Raw genomic sequence first — 15,471 nt, 5'->3', positions numbered from 1 at the left:
CACACTCACCTCTTCTTGTAAAGGCAAAATATTCCCATTTACCGTCCAGTACCTGCTTTTGCTGATTACCCCTCATTGAATTAGGCCAGGGGCTGCACATAGACTTCAGAGACTAGAGTGAAGTCGGGACACAATTGGGTTATACAATACTGTGTTCTTACCCATAACCACAGGTTGTGGTCATGTAAAGTCATGAAATTTGTGTTTGTTTGTACAGTTTGAAAGTGCTACCTTTTACATTGTGAGAGTGTTTAGTGAGGAATGTAGCAGTAGAAATATCCCAAACTTTCTTGGAATGTTCGGAATGCATTACCGTTTGCATTATGCTTGAATTTAAATGGCCGTCTGATACGGTGGTTGATGAAGCTACAGTAGCATAGTGGATAACTGCACAGCGTTCTGTGCAGAACACCAGGGTTCAGATCCCCTTCAGCTTGCGGTAGCACGCAATGCTGGCCCAAGAAAAGAGTCCTTGGGCAAGACTCCTAACACTACATTTATGTGCAGAACTTCCACGCTATGATTAAAATGCAACATGATTAATTGTAAGTCACTCTGGAAAAGAGCACCTGCTAAAAGCTGTAGATGTAAAAAGTTTAAGTGTATGGCTATGATCTCACACTAACATCACTTTATAAATTATATTTTTATTACCGATGTACAAAACTCCATCTCCTAGTTATATCCGCATTAAAGAAAGAAAGAGTACTTACGCGATGGTGTCAAGTTCGATTACGTCGGACTGCACAAACTTTTTGAAATGTTTTAATGCACCTGAGGAAGAGGATCGATTTACAAAAATACCATCTTCTCAATCTTAGACATTATATAAGCTGATCCATTACCTGGCTGAGTGAAGGGGAGAAAAACTTTGTATTTTTATTGAGTTTGCTATTACGAAGTCCATTAACTGGAGTTGGGTGAAGGACTTTGATTGGCTTTTAAGAACGCCTTTTGGGTGACGGCTCTTGATAGCACTCAGCACTTATAAACATGGCCAGAACATGCTTTACATTCTAGAAGTGAATTAGAATTCACAGGGTGTGTGGTCAAGTGTTATCCTGAACTGCTTAAAAGAAACGATAAGAAGAAGCAGAATTTTTGTTTATTTTTTTTTTTAAATTGTCATTTGGAAACTCACATTATAAGTTAACGTTTATCTGTTTAAGGAAAACCAAATGAACAAAGTACATTTTTGGACAAAATGAACCAATCCGAAGGACTCTTACGTACATTTTTCTCTAAAACACAGGGTATAAAGGAGTTTATTGCTGCAGATGTTGGATGATTGCTGTAAGGCTCTGATAGCATTAGCATTAGTAAAATGAGATTCTGGTGTTGGATGATACTAATCCAGAAAGATTCAACAAATTCAAAAACAAACCACTTTCTACAAACAGAACTTTAACGTCTGATCCAATGTGTGCAAACAACCCGACTCCATACACAACCCAGTTTACATCATATTTCCTTAAAGTGCTGTTTGGTTTTATTTGTTAATTTTCTTGACGCTTGTTTTACCGGACAACAAACTCAAAGAATATATTTCCAAAGTTTTCACTGAACAAATTGTTGGTTTGTTGTTGTTATTATACACACATTATGTATTATACACATTTGATGCCTATAACATGCTACAATAAAGTTGGGTCATGGCTCACCACTTCATTCATCAAAATTCATGTCAAAATAACATTTCTCAATGCAGTATTGCAGTGAATTTAGGTCTTGCGCCATCTACTGTACATAATATTGTGAAAGATTTGGGAAATCCTCTAAAATCTTAGTAGGGCACAGCCAGACAACACTGTTGAATGACTGTGACCTTTTACCCCTCAGACGGTATTGCAAGCATCAAATATAAATGTTTTTATATTAACAAAACACAGTCAAGCTGGCGAGTGAAAATATTTCTCGGGGTATTAATAAAGTTTATTCTTTATCTTAAGAGAATTCACAAAACTTTTTCATGAACATTGTTTGTATTTTACGCAGCAGAAATTGTGTAATTAAAATGTGTGAGCGAAACATCACACCCTTTATCTCACATCCATAAAGCATCATTAAAATTGTTAAAGTAACCAAGGGGCACATATGTATTATCACACTTCGTTATAATAAAAATCCATACACAGTAACTTTGTACTCTATTATGGATATTAAGGATGTAAGGTATCTGAGGACCTCACTGAGACTCATTAATTCATGGAGCTGTGCTCTTACTGCACACTGAGCGCATGCCTTGCTCCGTAAATTGCCAAAAATGTTTAATGTAAAAACCATTTCTTCACAAAAAAAAAAAAACTGGTCAGTGTGGTTAGAGAAAACAAAATATAGACCTGACTGAACTGCTCCTGTTTTGTTGGGACCTTATACTGAATGGTCCAGAACGTAGGTGGCTGATTTTGATAAAGGTATGATTCATTAGAAGCATAATTCATATTGCATGCCTCATTGATTACCAGCTTTATAACAGCTACTCCGAATCATCCCATCGCTGTCCATGTGAGCTAAGTCCCCAGGTCTTAGCGGCTCCTGTCCTGCAGCGGCTCCAGTGGACTGGGCTCTCCCCCGCAGCCCTCTGCTTTGGTGTCGAGAGCGGGGCCATTCTGCAGTGTGTGTGCCTGTAGGACTGCTGGGCAAATGCTGCAGAATCGTACCGCTCTTGGAATCACTGCTCTTCAGCCCGCACCTCTGCTCTTATCCAAACCGCCAGATTCATCTGTGTGTCCATTCTGCTCTTCTGCTGTCATTGTTGGTGACGATCTTAGAGAAGAGATATATGTAAAGTGTAGATGCTAAATATTGTATGGATGAATAATTGTAACTCATTTTTTTATTATTATTATTATTTGGCTTATGTGTGGAGACCTGCAGAAAACATTCATGTTGCTTTTATGTTGACATTAATTTTTAAGTTTACACTTTGGTTGGTTGTTTAAATATCTGTTCATATTTACATCAGCGAAATGTGATGGTAACCCAACAGACTTGTCTTCTAACCAGTGCTTCAGCTCACATTTAAAAGGTGGGATCTGTGAATATATTCAAATAATAACAGTTTGTGTTCCTGTTTATTCTTGGAATCTTCAATATATATCACATATGTAATGAGGTAAATAAAGCATCCTGGGGTGTCCTCAACAGCGATGGATATCAACCGTGTCACTGCCTTCGTCTCTCTGGTGTCTCTCTCTACCATTCATTCATATACTGGCCTTGTGGAGCACGCAGCTAAAGTGTGTACCAGACGTCTGGTCAGAAATGGTCAGTCAATGCCAGGTGTAAACAGGAGTGTCCCTTGTGGTCAGATCAAGCAAGAGGCTTGTCAATGCCAGGTGTGAACAGGGGCCTAAAGCACACATTAGTGGAAAAAGTTCTGTGAAAAAATACTTAAGGGAAAGTGTGGGAAGTGTTTAATTTACTCAGAAGTGAAAGAATGGAGACAGAGAACGTGGTTTAGAAATATTCTTCATGAGACCTGAAACACTGTTTACACACACACACATACACAGACACTGTGTGGGAGTGAAAATTGTATACACACTCTTTTTAAATACATTCGTAGGGCACGTCAAAGACAAATATAAAAGTCAAACAGCATAATATGTCAAAAGCACGTTTGAAAACATAAATCATAATGCATGTATGTTTATTTATTCATAGGCATTGTACGCCAAGTCAAAGTCAGAAAGTGTCTTTTGAAAGGTATTTTTAAAAAATGCATTTGTGGGTGTTGTATGGCGAGTCAAAGTCAAATCTGACAGTAACTGTGAACAGCAAATAATTTAACTAAAGGTGGTAGAGTAAACTCAGTGAAACTAAATTCCCAGTAAACAAGGAACGTCCCTGGACGTTCAAAATAGGTCTAAAAGTTATTTTAGACCTCAATGGACGTCCAAAATCCATCTTAATAAGTTAGTTAAGTGGTGACCAATCGATAACGTCAGTGGACGTTCAAAATGCGTTTTATACAAGTAATTTATTTCGGGACCAATTAATAACGTCAATGGACGTCCAAAATACGTCTAATAGTCGTCTTTTCAATGTCTGTGTTTGGACGTCTTTTCAACTTTCATTTTCAACCTTAAGAGAACGTTGTTTAGACGGCAGTCATTACGTTATTTCAACGTTGAATCAACGGCTAAATGTTTACTGGGTTACTGAAAGTAATACTTTGAAGAAAAACATCTGCTTTTTATCTTTTTTTTCTTAATTGACTGGTTCTTGCATGGAAATGGATTAAAGTGGTTGTGGGCAGCCACTTCTAATATGTTTTTGTCTTATTCTGTAAAAAAACAAAAAAACAAAAAAAAAACGTATCAATAATTTCAAAAAAATAAATTATATTTTACGTTCAATGTCAAAAGTATGGAGGTGCAGATCAAAACCTGTCCATATGGAGTGATCAAAGTTTATTTTCATATGTTTATATATGTCAGAGTGATGACTGTTCAGCTAATAAGTCACATCCCCTTAACATACCACAGTGTTTTATTTGGTTTCTTGCATAACATTATGGGCAAGATGTGACATGGGTATTTTCTGGCACCCTTCCAACTTTAAAGAACGTCTAAATGATCCATCCATCCATCCATCCATTATCTGTAACCCTTATCCTGTTCAGGGTTGCGGTGGGTCCAGAGCCTACTTGAAATCACTGGGCGCAAGGTGGGAATACACCCTGGAGGGGGCGCCAGTCCTTCACAGGGCAACACACACACTCACACATTCACTCACACACTCACACCTACGGACACCTTTGAGTCACCAATCCACCTACCAACATGTGTTTTTGGACTGTGGGAGGAAACCGGAGCACCCGGAGGAAACCCCCGCAGACACAGGGAGAACACACCACACTCCTCACAGACAGTCACCCGGAGGAAACCCATGCAGACACAGGGAGAACACACCACACTCCTCACAGACAGTCACCCGGAGGAAACCCACGCAGACACAGGGAGAACACACCACACTCCTCACAGACAGTCACCCGGAGGAAACCCACGCAGACACAGGGAGAACACGCCACACTCCTCACAGACAGTCACCCGGAGGAAACCCACGCAGACACAGGGAGAACACACCACACTCCTCACAGACAGTCACCCGGAGGAAACCCACGCAGACACAGGGAGAACACACCACACTCCTCACAGACAGTCACCCGGAGGAAACCCACGCAGACACAGGGAGAACACACCACACTCCTCACAGACAGTCACCCGGAGGAAACCCACGCAGACACAGGGAGAACACACCACACTCCTCACAGACAGTCACCCGGAGCGGGAATGAACCCACAACCTCCAGGTCCCTGGAGCTGTGTGACTGCGACACCTACCTGCTGCACCACCATGCCGCCTTGTCTAAATGATGTCCTCAAGAAATAAATGGTTAGCTCGTGTTGTCTGTACGGAATAAAGTCTGTAATGTTATTTAAAGTCAACCATTTCACACAGAATAACTTTGTTTTACATCGACTGATGGAGGAATGAAAAAACATGGATATTACTCTTAAAGTGAATGTGTAGCAAAATGCCACTGACGCCTTCGGTCGTCTAACAGTTAAAAGTTACACCTAACTGTAAATCATCTACATCTTAAAACCCAAGGCAGTTCTTTCACAGCACTCTACGTGGCAGAAATGGACTTTCCTCCTATTCAGAAATATAATCCTACTCTATAAAGTAAAGGTTCGCTCTGCGTACAAGGGGAAGGGAGGAAAAGCAGAACGGCTTATTGTCAGATGCGTGGAGAATCCAGGAGTGTGAGCTAAATGCCCAGTCTGATATAAATACATGCTGGAGAAGTCCACAGTCCAGTAATCACCACTTTACACCAGAAAGAAGGCTAAAGACTCTCCCAGGATGCTTATGAAGCTGTTGGAGAGGGGGGCGGGTTTGGAGAGAGGGGGTGTGAAGCAGAGAGGGGAGAAAAATCGATAGCTGTAATGTTGACACAGTTCAGATTTACCAGGCCTCCACCTGGTGCAGTTCTGCTGCCGAAGGGGTGAATGTAAATAAGACTGTCCAGAGACTCTGTGTGTGTGTGTGTGTGTGTGTGTGTGTTGGGGCTTTGGCTGTTGTCCAGGGAAAGGGGAAGCCTCTCTAGTTTCCTAGATTTATGGCTGTAAAGAATCAGTGTATTCCTGTGACCTGAGTGCAGATCTCCATGGGCTGTGGGTCCAGGGACATTCAGCATTGCACTTTTCTTCCTCCCCAAGCTGCCAGTTTAATACCTTTAATAATACACCTACATGATGTCTATAGTACTATGCCATTACTGTTCACTACCATTTACTGACAGTTAAAGGCACTGTCTTTGATTCTACTCCTATACATTTTTTTTTTGTAAAATTCAGAATTCAGTGGAAAATAGTACGGTGTTTGTAAGCAGCCCTGGCTCAGTAGGTTTGTCAACAGACAAAACAAATGAACACAAAAGCACTGCTCCAGCCAATCAGGAACAGGGTGTGTTCTTGCTCATGTACAGGATGGTGAAAGGGGAGGCACAGGACCTGCCGCTGGCTCCAGCTCCGGTGCTCTTCACCTCCATTTTCTGCTCAAACGCAGGCATCTTGAAGTGTTTGGATTGGTAAACATCAACTAATTTTTGCTGTTTCCGAGAAAACTGGTCATATTTGTTTTGGTCCACACAAGCACAGATTATTGCAAGTTAATTAATCAGCCCACCACCTTCCAGTCCATCAGAGGAAAAACCCAACTCTGATGAAGGTGAAATAAGCCCTGGAGTGAATCACTAGCATCGGCACCTATTCATTTCACTTCCCATGGGGCGACATATCCATGATTATATCATCTTTCAATAAGGGCTACTTTTCTCTAGCCAGTAATAAACGTCAGAGGCTTCATGTCCGTACCACGTAGGAGAGCAGAGGGATTAGTGATAATGTGGATTGGTTTAAGGCACCGAACTAGCAGCCAAGCTGGGGCTTGTGTTTGTGCTGTTTTAATTTTATTTATTACTTAATTCAATAAAAATAATAAGAATATCCTGTAACGATTCCTGATAACGTCTGTTTTGTAGGAGTTAATCACGGGCATTGTTGCGTGGTGCGTTTGTCTAATTAGTTCACGTCGCTGCCAGTCACTGGACAACAAGCAAAACCTCAACAACACATCAGTGGTTGTTTATTTTCTCCTCAATTACACCACATTGTTCACTGAAACCACACAAACATCTACACATCCAGTGTATAATGAGGCATTTAGAACCAACAAATCTACAGTTTTTATTGATGTTTTATTTAATTATTTATGTTTGCGTTCAATGCCCTTAAAATATTTGTTGCTGTTTTATTGTCTTAATTAATCAAAATGACTAAAGTATTGTTTAGTGTTGATAGTTGGCTAAGAGTTGTTAGGTGTTTATCCACATGCTTTGATATCAAAGACAACGTCAATGTTTTGATGTCTTAACTGCTCCAAAACAAACCACTAATGAAAGCATTCAGTACATTTTGTGTATTTTTTCACAGGTCATTCACAGGTCAAATTTGAATTACCTTCACTACACTCACTACTGGGTACCTTCCACTAGACACTGCCAAAATATGAGACCACCACTGATCAGAGTTCATTTGGATGGGGGGCCATTCTCAGCGCAGCAGTAGCCCTGTGGTGTGTGTTGTGCTGGTATGATAGTATAAGGCATGACTGTTACCGGGATTTTTATCTCTGTGACGCTGCTGGGTGGGGAACAGACCTCCAACCTAACATTCAACCAGCAGAAACTAACTACTGACTGAGAGTTGGAGAGTGTGTGTATGGAGCTGAATGAGCTTTAATCTCTGATTAAACACCTACAGCAGGGAATTCAATTGCGATTCAAGAAGGCAGTTGCTAAAATTTTCTCCCAGGAAAAAGTCTAGGCCTCGAGATTTGTGTTTCCTCTCATGTAAGACACAGTGGATTTTCCTTATCCCGGACCCGATCGCCCTGTCCACACTCTCATGTCCCACTTGCGCTCTCTATTGAAGTTGCCACGCAGGAAAAAACATTGCTTTGATTGGCACAGTTGAGAGAAGCTATCAGCTGTGCCTGTTGTATTTAACCAATGATAGTCCACAAATAATCATAATAATAATTAATTCATTATCTGTAACCCTTATCCAGTTCAGGGTTGCGGTGGGTCCAGAGCCTACCTGGAATCATTGGGCGCAAGGAGTGAATACACCCTGGAGGGGATGCCAGTCCTTCACAGGGCAAGACACACTCACACCTACGGACACTTTTGAGTCGCCAATCCACATACCAACGTGTTTTTGGACTGTGGGAGGAAACCGGAGCACCCGGAGGAAACCCAGGCAGACACAGAGAGAACACCAAACTCCTCACAGACAGTCACCCGGAGGAAACCCACGCAGACACAGGGAGAACACACCACACTCTTCACAGACAGTCACCCGGAGGAAACCCATGCAGACACAGGGAGAACACAACACACTCCTCACAGACAGTCACCTGGAGCGGGACTTGAACCCTGGAAATTGCTCCCTGGAGCTGTGTGATTGTGACACTACCTGCTGCGCCACCGTGCGGCCCCATAATAATAATATGTCCTGATAATTATTGTTTATTCCCATTAATTTATTACAAATTGGTCTGATTCTGGGTCTGCCGTCTGGTGATGTCTGACCCACAGGGTTTACCAAGAAGATTTCCAAATGTGTTTATCATGTGGAGAAATACCAGAATGTTTGGCACTAGAAAAAACTGAGCTGTGCTTTTTCCTCTGGCCTTCAGTCCAGAATGGAAGGACCTAGTGTTGTTATTTGAGGGTGTTCTCCACTATGCATGGTAAAACTAATGATAATTATACCAACCCTAAAAACCTGGCATTGTGACATCATAGTAGTTTAAAGATAATTACAGGCAGTTGCTAACCGCGAGTATAGTAATACAATGATGTTTTGGTTTATGTAAACAGCTGCTAGCTATATTGGCATTGTGGTTCTGCATAAACAATCACCACCTTCAACACCTGGAAAGGTATTTCTGCACACTGTGTATTGGTGGAGGAAAGCCTGTAATGTTTTTTGGCTTTGATCATCTGCAAAAGTTGTTCAAAACCCTGAAAAGCTCTCTGAGGCACTAAATGGAGATGGGTTAGGTCCCACAACACAAAAGCCCTTCCCCTCTCTTGTTCGAGTTGACAGTGGAGACGCACTGGCTCCAGAAGAGGATTACACTGTGATTATGCAGGTGATCATTCTCAGAGAAAGAGTGTAGGGGTCAGTACTGGGCAGGTCTAAGCACCTTAAAATAAACATTCATCTGAATGACCAGCCATTTGTTTCTTTGCCTGTCCTCTGCCTGCTCATTTGCATATTCTGTAACCACTCCCCTGCTCTATTCATTTTCATTAGGGTTGTAATTGGCCAGGTACTTTTCAAAGTCAGATCAATTACGGTGCGTTATTTTGAAGCAAATGTTTTGTTTTATTCTTTAAAACAGTTTAATTAGTGATGACCACCATGGGGGGAAAACTTTGCTTTCTACTTATGAAGTTGTTGTAGGTATTAGTCATTGGCTACGGACCAGTGTCTACGATGGTCTCCTGGTCTTCAAGAGGCTGTATCTTGTGGCTTTGTTCTTGAGAGCTCCTTAGTTATAATCTGAACATGACATGATCTTTGACCATGGCAGTTTTCCAGCTTTTATAAATCTTTCTCACACATAGACTGGATATTGTCACTGTACAATTAAAAACGTACATTTGGGAGATGCATGTTTTTAATTGGGCATCACTATCACATAGCTACTGGGTTCTGGGGTTGTGGGTTTGAGCCCTGTTCTGGGTGTCTGTGAGGAGTTTGGTGTGTTCTCCCTGTGTCTGCGTGGGTTTCCTCCGGGTGACTGTCTGTGAGGAGTTTGGTGTGTTCTCCCTGTGTCTGCGTGGGTTTCCTCCGGGTGACTGTCTGTGAGGAGTTTGGTGTGTTCTCCCTGTGTCTGTGTGGGTTTCCTCCGGGTGACTGTCTGTGAGGAGTTTGGTGTGTTCTCCCTGTGTCTGCGTGGGTTTCCTCCGGGTGACTGTCTGTGAGGAGTTTGGTGTGTTCTCCCTGTGTCTGCGTGGGTTTCCTCCGGGTGACTGTCTGTGAGGAGTTTGGTGTGTTCTCCCTGTGTCTGCGTGGGTTTCCTCCGGGTGACTGTCTGTGAGGAGTTTGGTGTGTTCTCCCAGTGTCTGCGTGGGTTTCCTCTGGGTGACTGTCTGTGAGGAGTGTGGTGTGTTCTCCCTGTGTCTGCGTGGGTTTCCTCCGGGTGCTCCGGTTTCCTTCCACAGTCCAAAAACACACGTTAGTAGGTGGATTGGTGACTCAAAGTGTCTCTAGGTGTTAATGTGTGAGTGTGTGTCGCTCTGTGAAGGGCTGGTGCCCCCTCCAGGGTGTTCCTGCATTTCTCCCAATGATTCTGGGTAGGCTCCGGACCCACAAACACAGCGAGTGCTGAGTGCACAGCTGAGTAAAATGGCCAGAACAAGAACAGAGAAGAAAGAGAACTGAGAGAAAATGGCAAAAAAAAACAAAAAACCAGAGCTTCTGATCCTCACTCCTGGGCTCTCGCGCGGTACAGAACTGTGGCTCATTCTCATTTAAAGTGGGTGCTGGAACTGGTTGTTCTGAACAGGGCTAGACAGTGGGGGAACTCAGCTGTGGTGTTTGATCCATGTGGGATTTTGAGCAGATCTCAATGGCTATGCTACTTCAGCAACAATTACACAAACAAAGTGTTAAACATCACTTACTGTACCTCTGAATGAAGCAGGCCACTTAACCGTTTGTTGTGTTTTTTCACTGTTTGTGTTTGCAGCCTGCAGAGCCGGCTTCTACAAGGCCTTCGCAGGGAACATCAAGTGCTCCAAGTGCCCCCCACACAGTTTCAGCCACTCGGAGGCGTCTGCCCTCTGCCACTGTGAGAAAGGCTTCTACAGAGCCAGTAAAGACCCGCCCACCACTGCCTGCACACGTCAGTTCACTTCTCTTTATTTACATCTCTCTAGGCTTTTCCCTTTTCTCACAGTTTGAATCAGATATCTCAGAAATCTTATTACAGTAATCCCCTACTTCACGGTTCATCTTTCGTGGATTCGCTACTTCACGGGTTTTTTCAAGGGTTTTTTTTATGTTACGTTTTTTATGGTGTGTAAATTAAAATTATTTTCTTTATTATTTACATGTATTAGACTGGGCCTGTAGGTGACAAAATATATAATTTACAAGTGTTTCTTACGTACAGTACATGTGCTGTTCATGTCCACATCCGAGTGAAATTTACTGACGCTAAATCACAACTTAGGAATGACTCTATTAAAGAAACTGGTAGGATATCACATGTAGTTCCAGCTGAAAAACATTATAGAATGACTGTTTAATGCAAAGGGTGGGTTGTTAACAGTAACAGGGAGGGTTTTAAAAGTCCAAATACTCATTAAATACATAACAAAAGTAACTTTACTCTACTACGTGGAAATTCGTTTTTCGCGGGTGGTCTTGGAACGCATCCCCCGTGAAAAACGAGGGATCACTGTACTATCAACTGATATTCAGTCCCACGGGTGTATCAGTATGAACAAAAATTACACGGAAGACACTAATGTTCATTGACATTTTATATTGTGAGAAATTAAAAAGCTCGGATGAGGGAAAAAATGATTTAGTTTATGCTATATATTCATCATAGTAACAAAGGCTAAACTATGTTTGAACATAAGCCAACACTGATTAGACAGCATAAACAAAACAACTGTAAAATTAATCCACACTTAAAGGCAGCATAGACGATTCTAGAGCAAAATAAACTCCCCCTCATGTTTGTTTTCATTCAGACGCTCAGCATCTTTTAAGGTGGAATGGTATGTTTGAGGAAGATGCTTGTGTTGCTCGTGGTTGAAGTTTAAGTTGAGCAGTTTAGTTTTGTAGCTCCTTCATGGAAATTAGCAGTCGGTACCACCTTAAGCCTTAAGATTAGTTTCTTTCCCATTTACGGAGCCAGGTCTGCGTCCAAACACTGGAGATTTTTCCAGTGCGCAAAAAGACAGAAAAGCTAGCAAATAGTGAGGATACTCTGTATTTTGGATTAAAATCACAAACATTTAACCTTTAGTTTAAGGACAGATTGCAAAGTTTTTTATAGTTTTTACATCATTTATTCTCGATAATTCTACAAAACATTTTAAAGTTTTGTTTCAGAGAATTATGTTATGAAAAGTACATCCCGGTCATTTTTATTATAGACCACCTACGTCAGTAAAAATTCAATTCAACAAACTGTTTATCCTTGGAGCTCCACCCACCCATAGCTTCAAAGCTACATTAATAGAGATGTGCCATTTATTTTTCAAGCATTTTGTTAGATTTTATAATAAATTATTATCATAGTTTTTTATCATAATGCTACCATTATGTCAAAGCTAAGAGTTGATCACAAGAATGTACAAAAATGTGACAAGAGAATGTTAGTTGCACAGTGCGGTTGTCATGGACACGGGTGCACGAGGAGGCAGAAATATTTGGCAAGGTGAGTTTAATGGATGCACCGATCTGATATTAGGATTGGATATTGGTCCCGATATTAACAAAATTAGCTGGATCAGATATCGGATAATAGGCCGATCCATGGAGCCAATCGATTCGCTTTCAATTCAAGTTATTTAAGCTACTTGTTTTTCTCTTTTTCAAATGTTACATTTTATTTTGAATTGCACTAAATGTTTGCATGTTTACAATGTTTGAAAACTGATTGTATGTGACTAAGTTATTTGTTTATTCTCAGGTTCAGCTGCTAGTTTTTATTTAGGATTCATTTAGGATAATATTTTTATTAGTAATGTTTAAGCCAATCCTTATGCCTTAAGTCTCTCTCCAAATATGAGGTATATGGTTTATTAATTCAGCAATGGCATCAGATCAGTGTAGGGTATCGACCGATACACAAAGTAGAGTACTCCCATAGGGGTGGGCTGTTCAGGCGATCATTCTCATTTAAAGGAACAGGTTCTGAAACCAGTCGTTCTCAACTTGGGTGTTTAGACGGGGGAAGAAAGCCACTTTTGTGTTTGGTCCTTGTGGTAGTTTGATCAAAGCATGTCCCAGAACTGGGTTCAGTTTGTGGAAAAGGACTGAAATTTCGCAGAATCTTTCAGAACAGAGTTTTCAGTATTAAGTACTTATTAAATATGATCTTTGGGTTTGTTGGGTCACATTCTTCATGGTTTGTATTAAGAGCAGACTAAAAAGATGGAAATGGGTGTTGTTTTGTTAAATATTAAAGTAGTTCAGAAATTCTTTAAGAATTAACCAGAATAAATGAAACTGATCAGTGTAATCGGTTAGTAGACACTTAACTTCCAGTGTTAATGCCCCTCATAAGATTTTTCATGTTGCATGGCCTCTAGTTTGTAGTTGTATTTCTGTCTTTAAAATTCTTCTGTTAATTTATAGGCTTCCTTCAGTTTTGTATTCCTTTATTCTCTCTTTCTCTCATCTGCTCAGAACTGTTAAGAAAACCCAAAATAGTCAGCATCTGCAACAACAGCATGCATTAGCATCAGCGTGGAGAGGAAATAATCATTCCTTTGTTATTTGCGCACGCAATTATCATTAACCATGATAATTATGTCCAGGACATATTCTCATTATCATTATGAGCTGACTCTGGAAGGCAGGTGATAAACAGACGGAGCCTCCGAGCTGCAGTACCCGCACGGAAACCTGAACCATGGTTCACATACACACTCATATCTCAGTGAAAATGTGGTATATAGGAGAGAAAGGGCTAGAGGGATGTAGAGAGAAAAAAGAGGAGCAGTACATATGCCGTGCATAAGAACATTGTTTAGTTGATGGGGACCCTACTTTTCCCAGACTGTTAAATGGATAGAAGCTTCCAGACAATAAATATAGATCAGTATTCCCTTCAGTTAGTAATAATTATTCTGTTTTATAGTAAATTACATTTTCCCATGCTTCTAATCATTAGAAAAACATGAATTCATTTTTTGTATTCAAAGTTTTTTTAGATGAAAATGAGTCCTCACACAGCACCAATTACACGTGATCTGTATAGAAGACTATGTTAAAAAACACTAAGCACTGTCATAATTGCTGCTGTAGTGTAGAAAAAAAAATATCACTCATGGCGTCTCTAGTTCAAAACATCTCTAGCTAGCCCATTATCTAAAGGGACATTCCACCGTTTTGAAATGCTGCACTGTACAGAAACTGGGTAAAGCCCTTTTTCAAACGTTAACAGTTTCCTGGACATGCTTTGTGAAAATCCCACAAGGATCAAACAACACAGCAGCATCCCCCCCCCCCCCCCTGTCTAAACAAACCTGTTTAGAACATGGCAAAGAGGATTTCTTCATCTACAGTTAATTATATAGATAAAACAGACATGTTTCTTTAGTAGAAATCACTGCATGGGTTCAGAATCACGTCCAAAACTACAGCCTGTAAACACAATTTGTCGCTGAAGTTAAAACTTTATCATGCAAAGAAAAAACCATATATAATCTGGATGCAGAAACACAGCCTTTGCCGCAGGAGATAATTTAAAATGAAGTGGAAAAGTGTCCTGTGGTCTGACAAATGAAAAATTGAAATTTATTTGGACATAATCAATGCAGCGTCCTCAAGGTTAAAGAGGAGAGGGACTATTCATTTTGTTACAAGCACACTGCGATGGTGTAGGAGTGCATTAAAGGCAACGTCCACAGTTGTGGGGAAATTCTGTTGTCCTCTTTGTTTACTTTCAGAAGCTCTTTTAGGTGGAACAGCATGTTTAAGGGGAAAAAAACTGCTGATTTTTTGTGGCAGAAGTTTAAACTTGTTGCTTAGTTTTGTAGCATTTTCATTCATTCATTCATTCATTCATTATCAGTAACCCATATCCAGTTCAGGGTCATGGTGGGTCCAGAGTCTACCTGGAATCATTGGGCGCAAGGCGGGACTACACCCTGGAGGGGGCGCTAGTCCTCCACAGGGCAGAGTCATTACCCACCTATACCTACGGAGCAGGAATAGAGCAAAATTCTCTGCAAGGCTTAGAGGTCTCTTCCTTCCATGACAGTGGTTTTAATGTTTTTATGTTTGCTAGTATATATATATATATATATATATATATATATATATATAAGTGTGAACGTTGTCTTTAATGCACATGACATGGTGATTGTGGATCTGCAAAAGCACCGTTAATGCTGGATGATATTTACTGGATTTGGAGCAACATACTGCTATTCAGGCCTTGATTATTTTAGCAAGACAGTGCCAAACCACATTCAGAATGGATTAGAACAGCATTGTCCTGTAACAAATTTGAAGTGCTGAACTAGTTCAGACCCTCTGAAAACATTAGGAACAGCTGAAATGAAAGGGGAAATATTTCACTTTCAAACCTACAGGTAATGGTTTCCTCAGTTCCCAATGCTTACAGTGTTGTTAAA

General features: G+C 40.8%; 1 protein-coding gene across 1 annotated transcript in view; it reads left to right on the top strand.

Annotated features, from left to right (window-relative positions):
- epha6 (eph receptor A6) overlaps positions 1 to 15,471 on the top strand; it is a 187,897-nt gene that overhangs the window by 108,410 nt on the left and 64,016 nt on the right. The window contains exon 4 of the mRNA XM_066661292.1: positions 10,836 to 10,991. Coding sequence (XP_066517389.1) covers positions 10,836 to 10,991 — 156 coding nt within the window. The remainder of the gene's footprint in view (positions 1 to 10,835; positions 10,992 to 15,471) is intronic.

Source organism: Hoplias malabaricus, chromosome 2, assembly GCF_029633855.1.
Source record: "Hoplias malabaricus isolate fHopMal1 chromosome 2, fHopMal1.hap1, whole genome shotgun sequence".
Lineage (NCBI taxonomy): Eukaryota > Metazoa > Chordata > Actinopteri > Characiformes > Erythrinidae > Hoplias > Hoplias malabaricus.
Note: the sequence above shows the minus strand (reverse complement) of the source record. Positions and strands in the feature narration are given on the sequence as shown.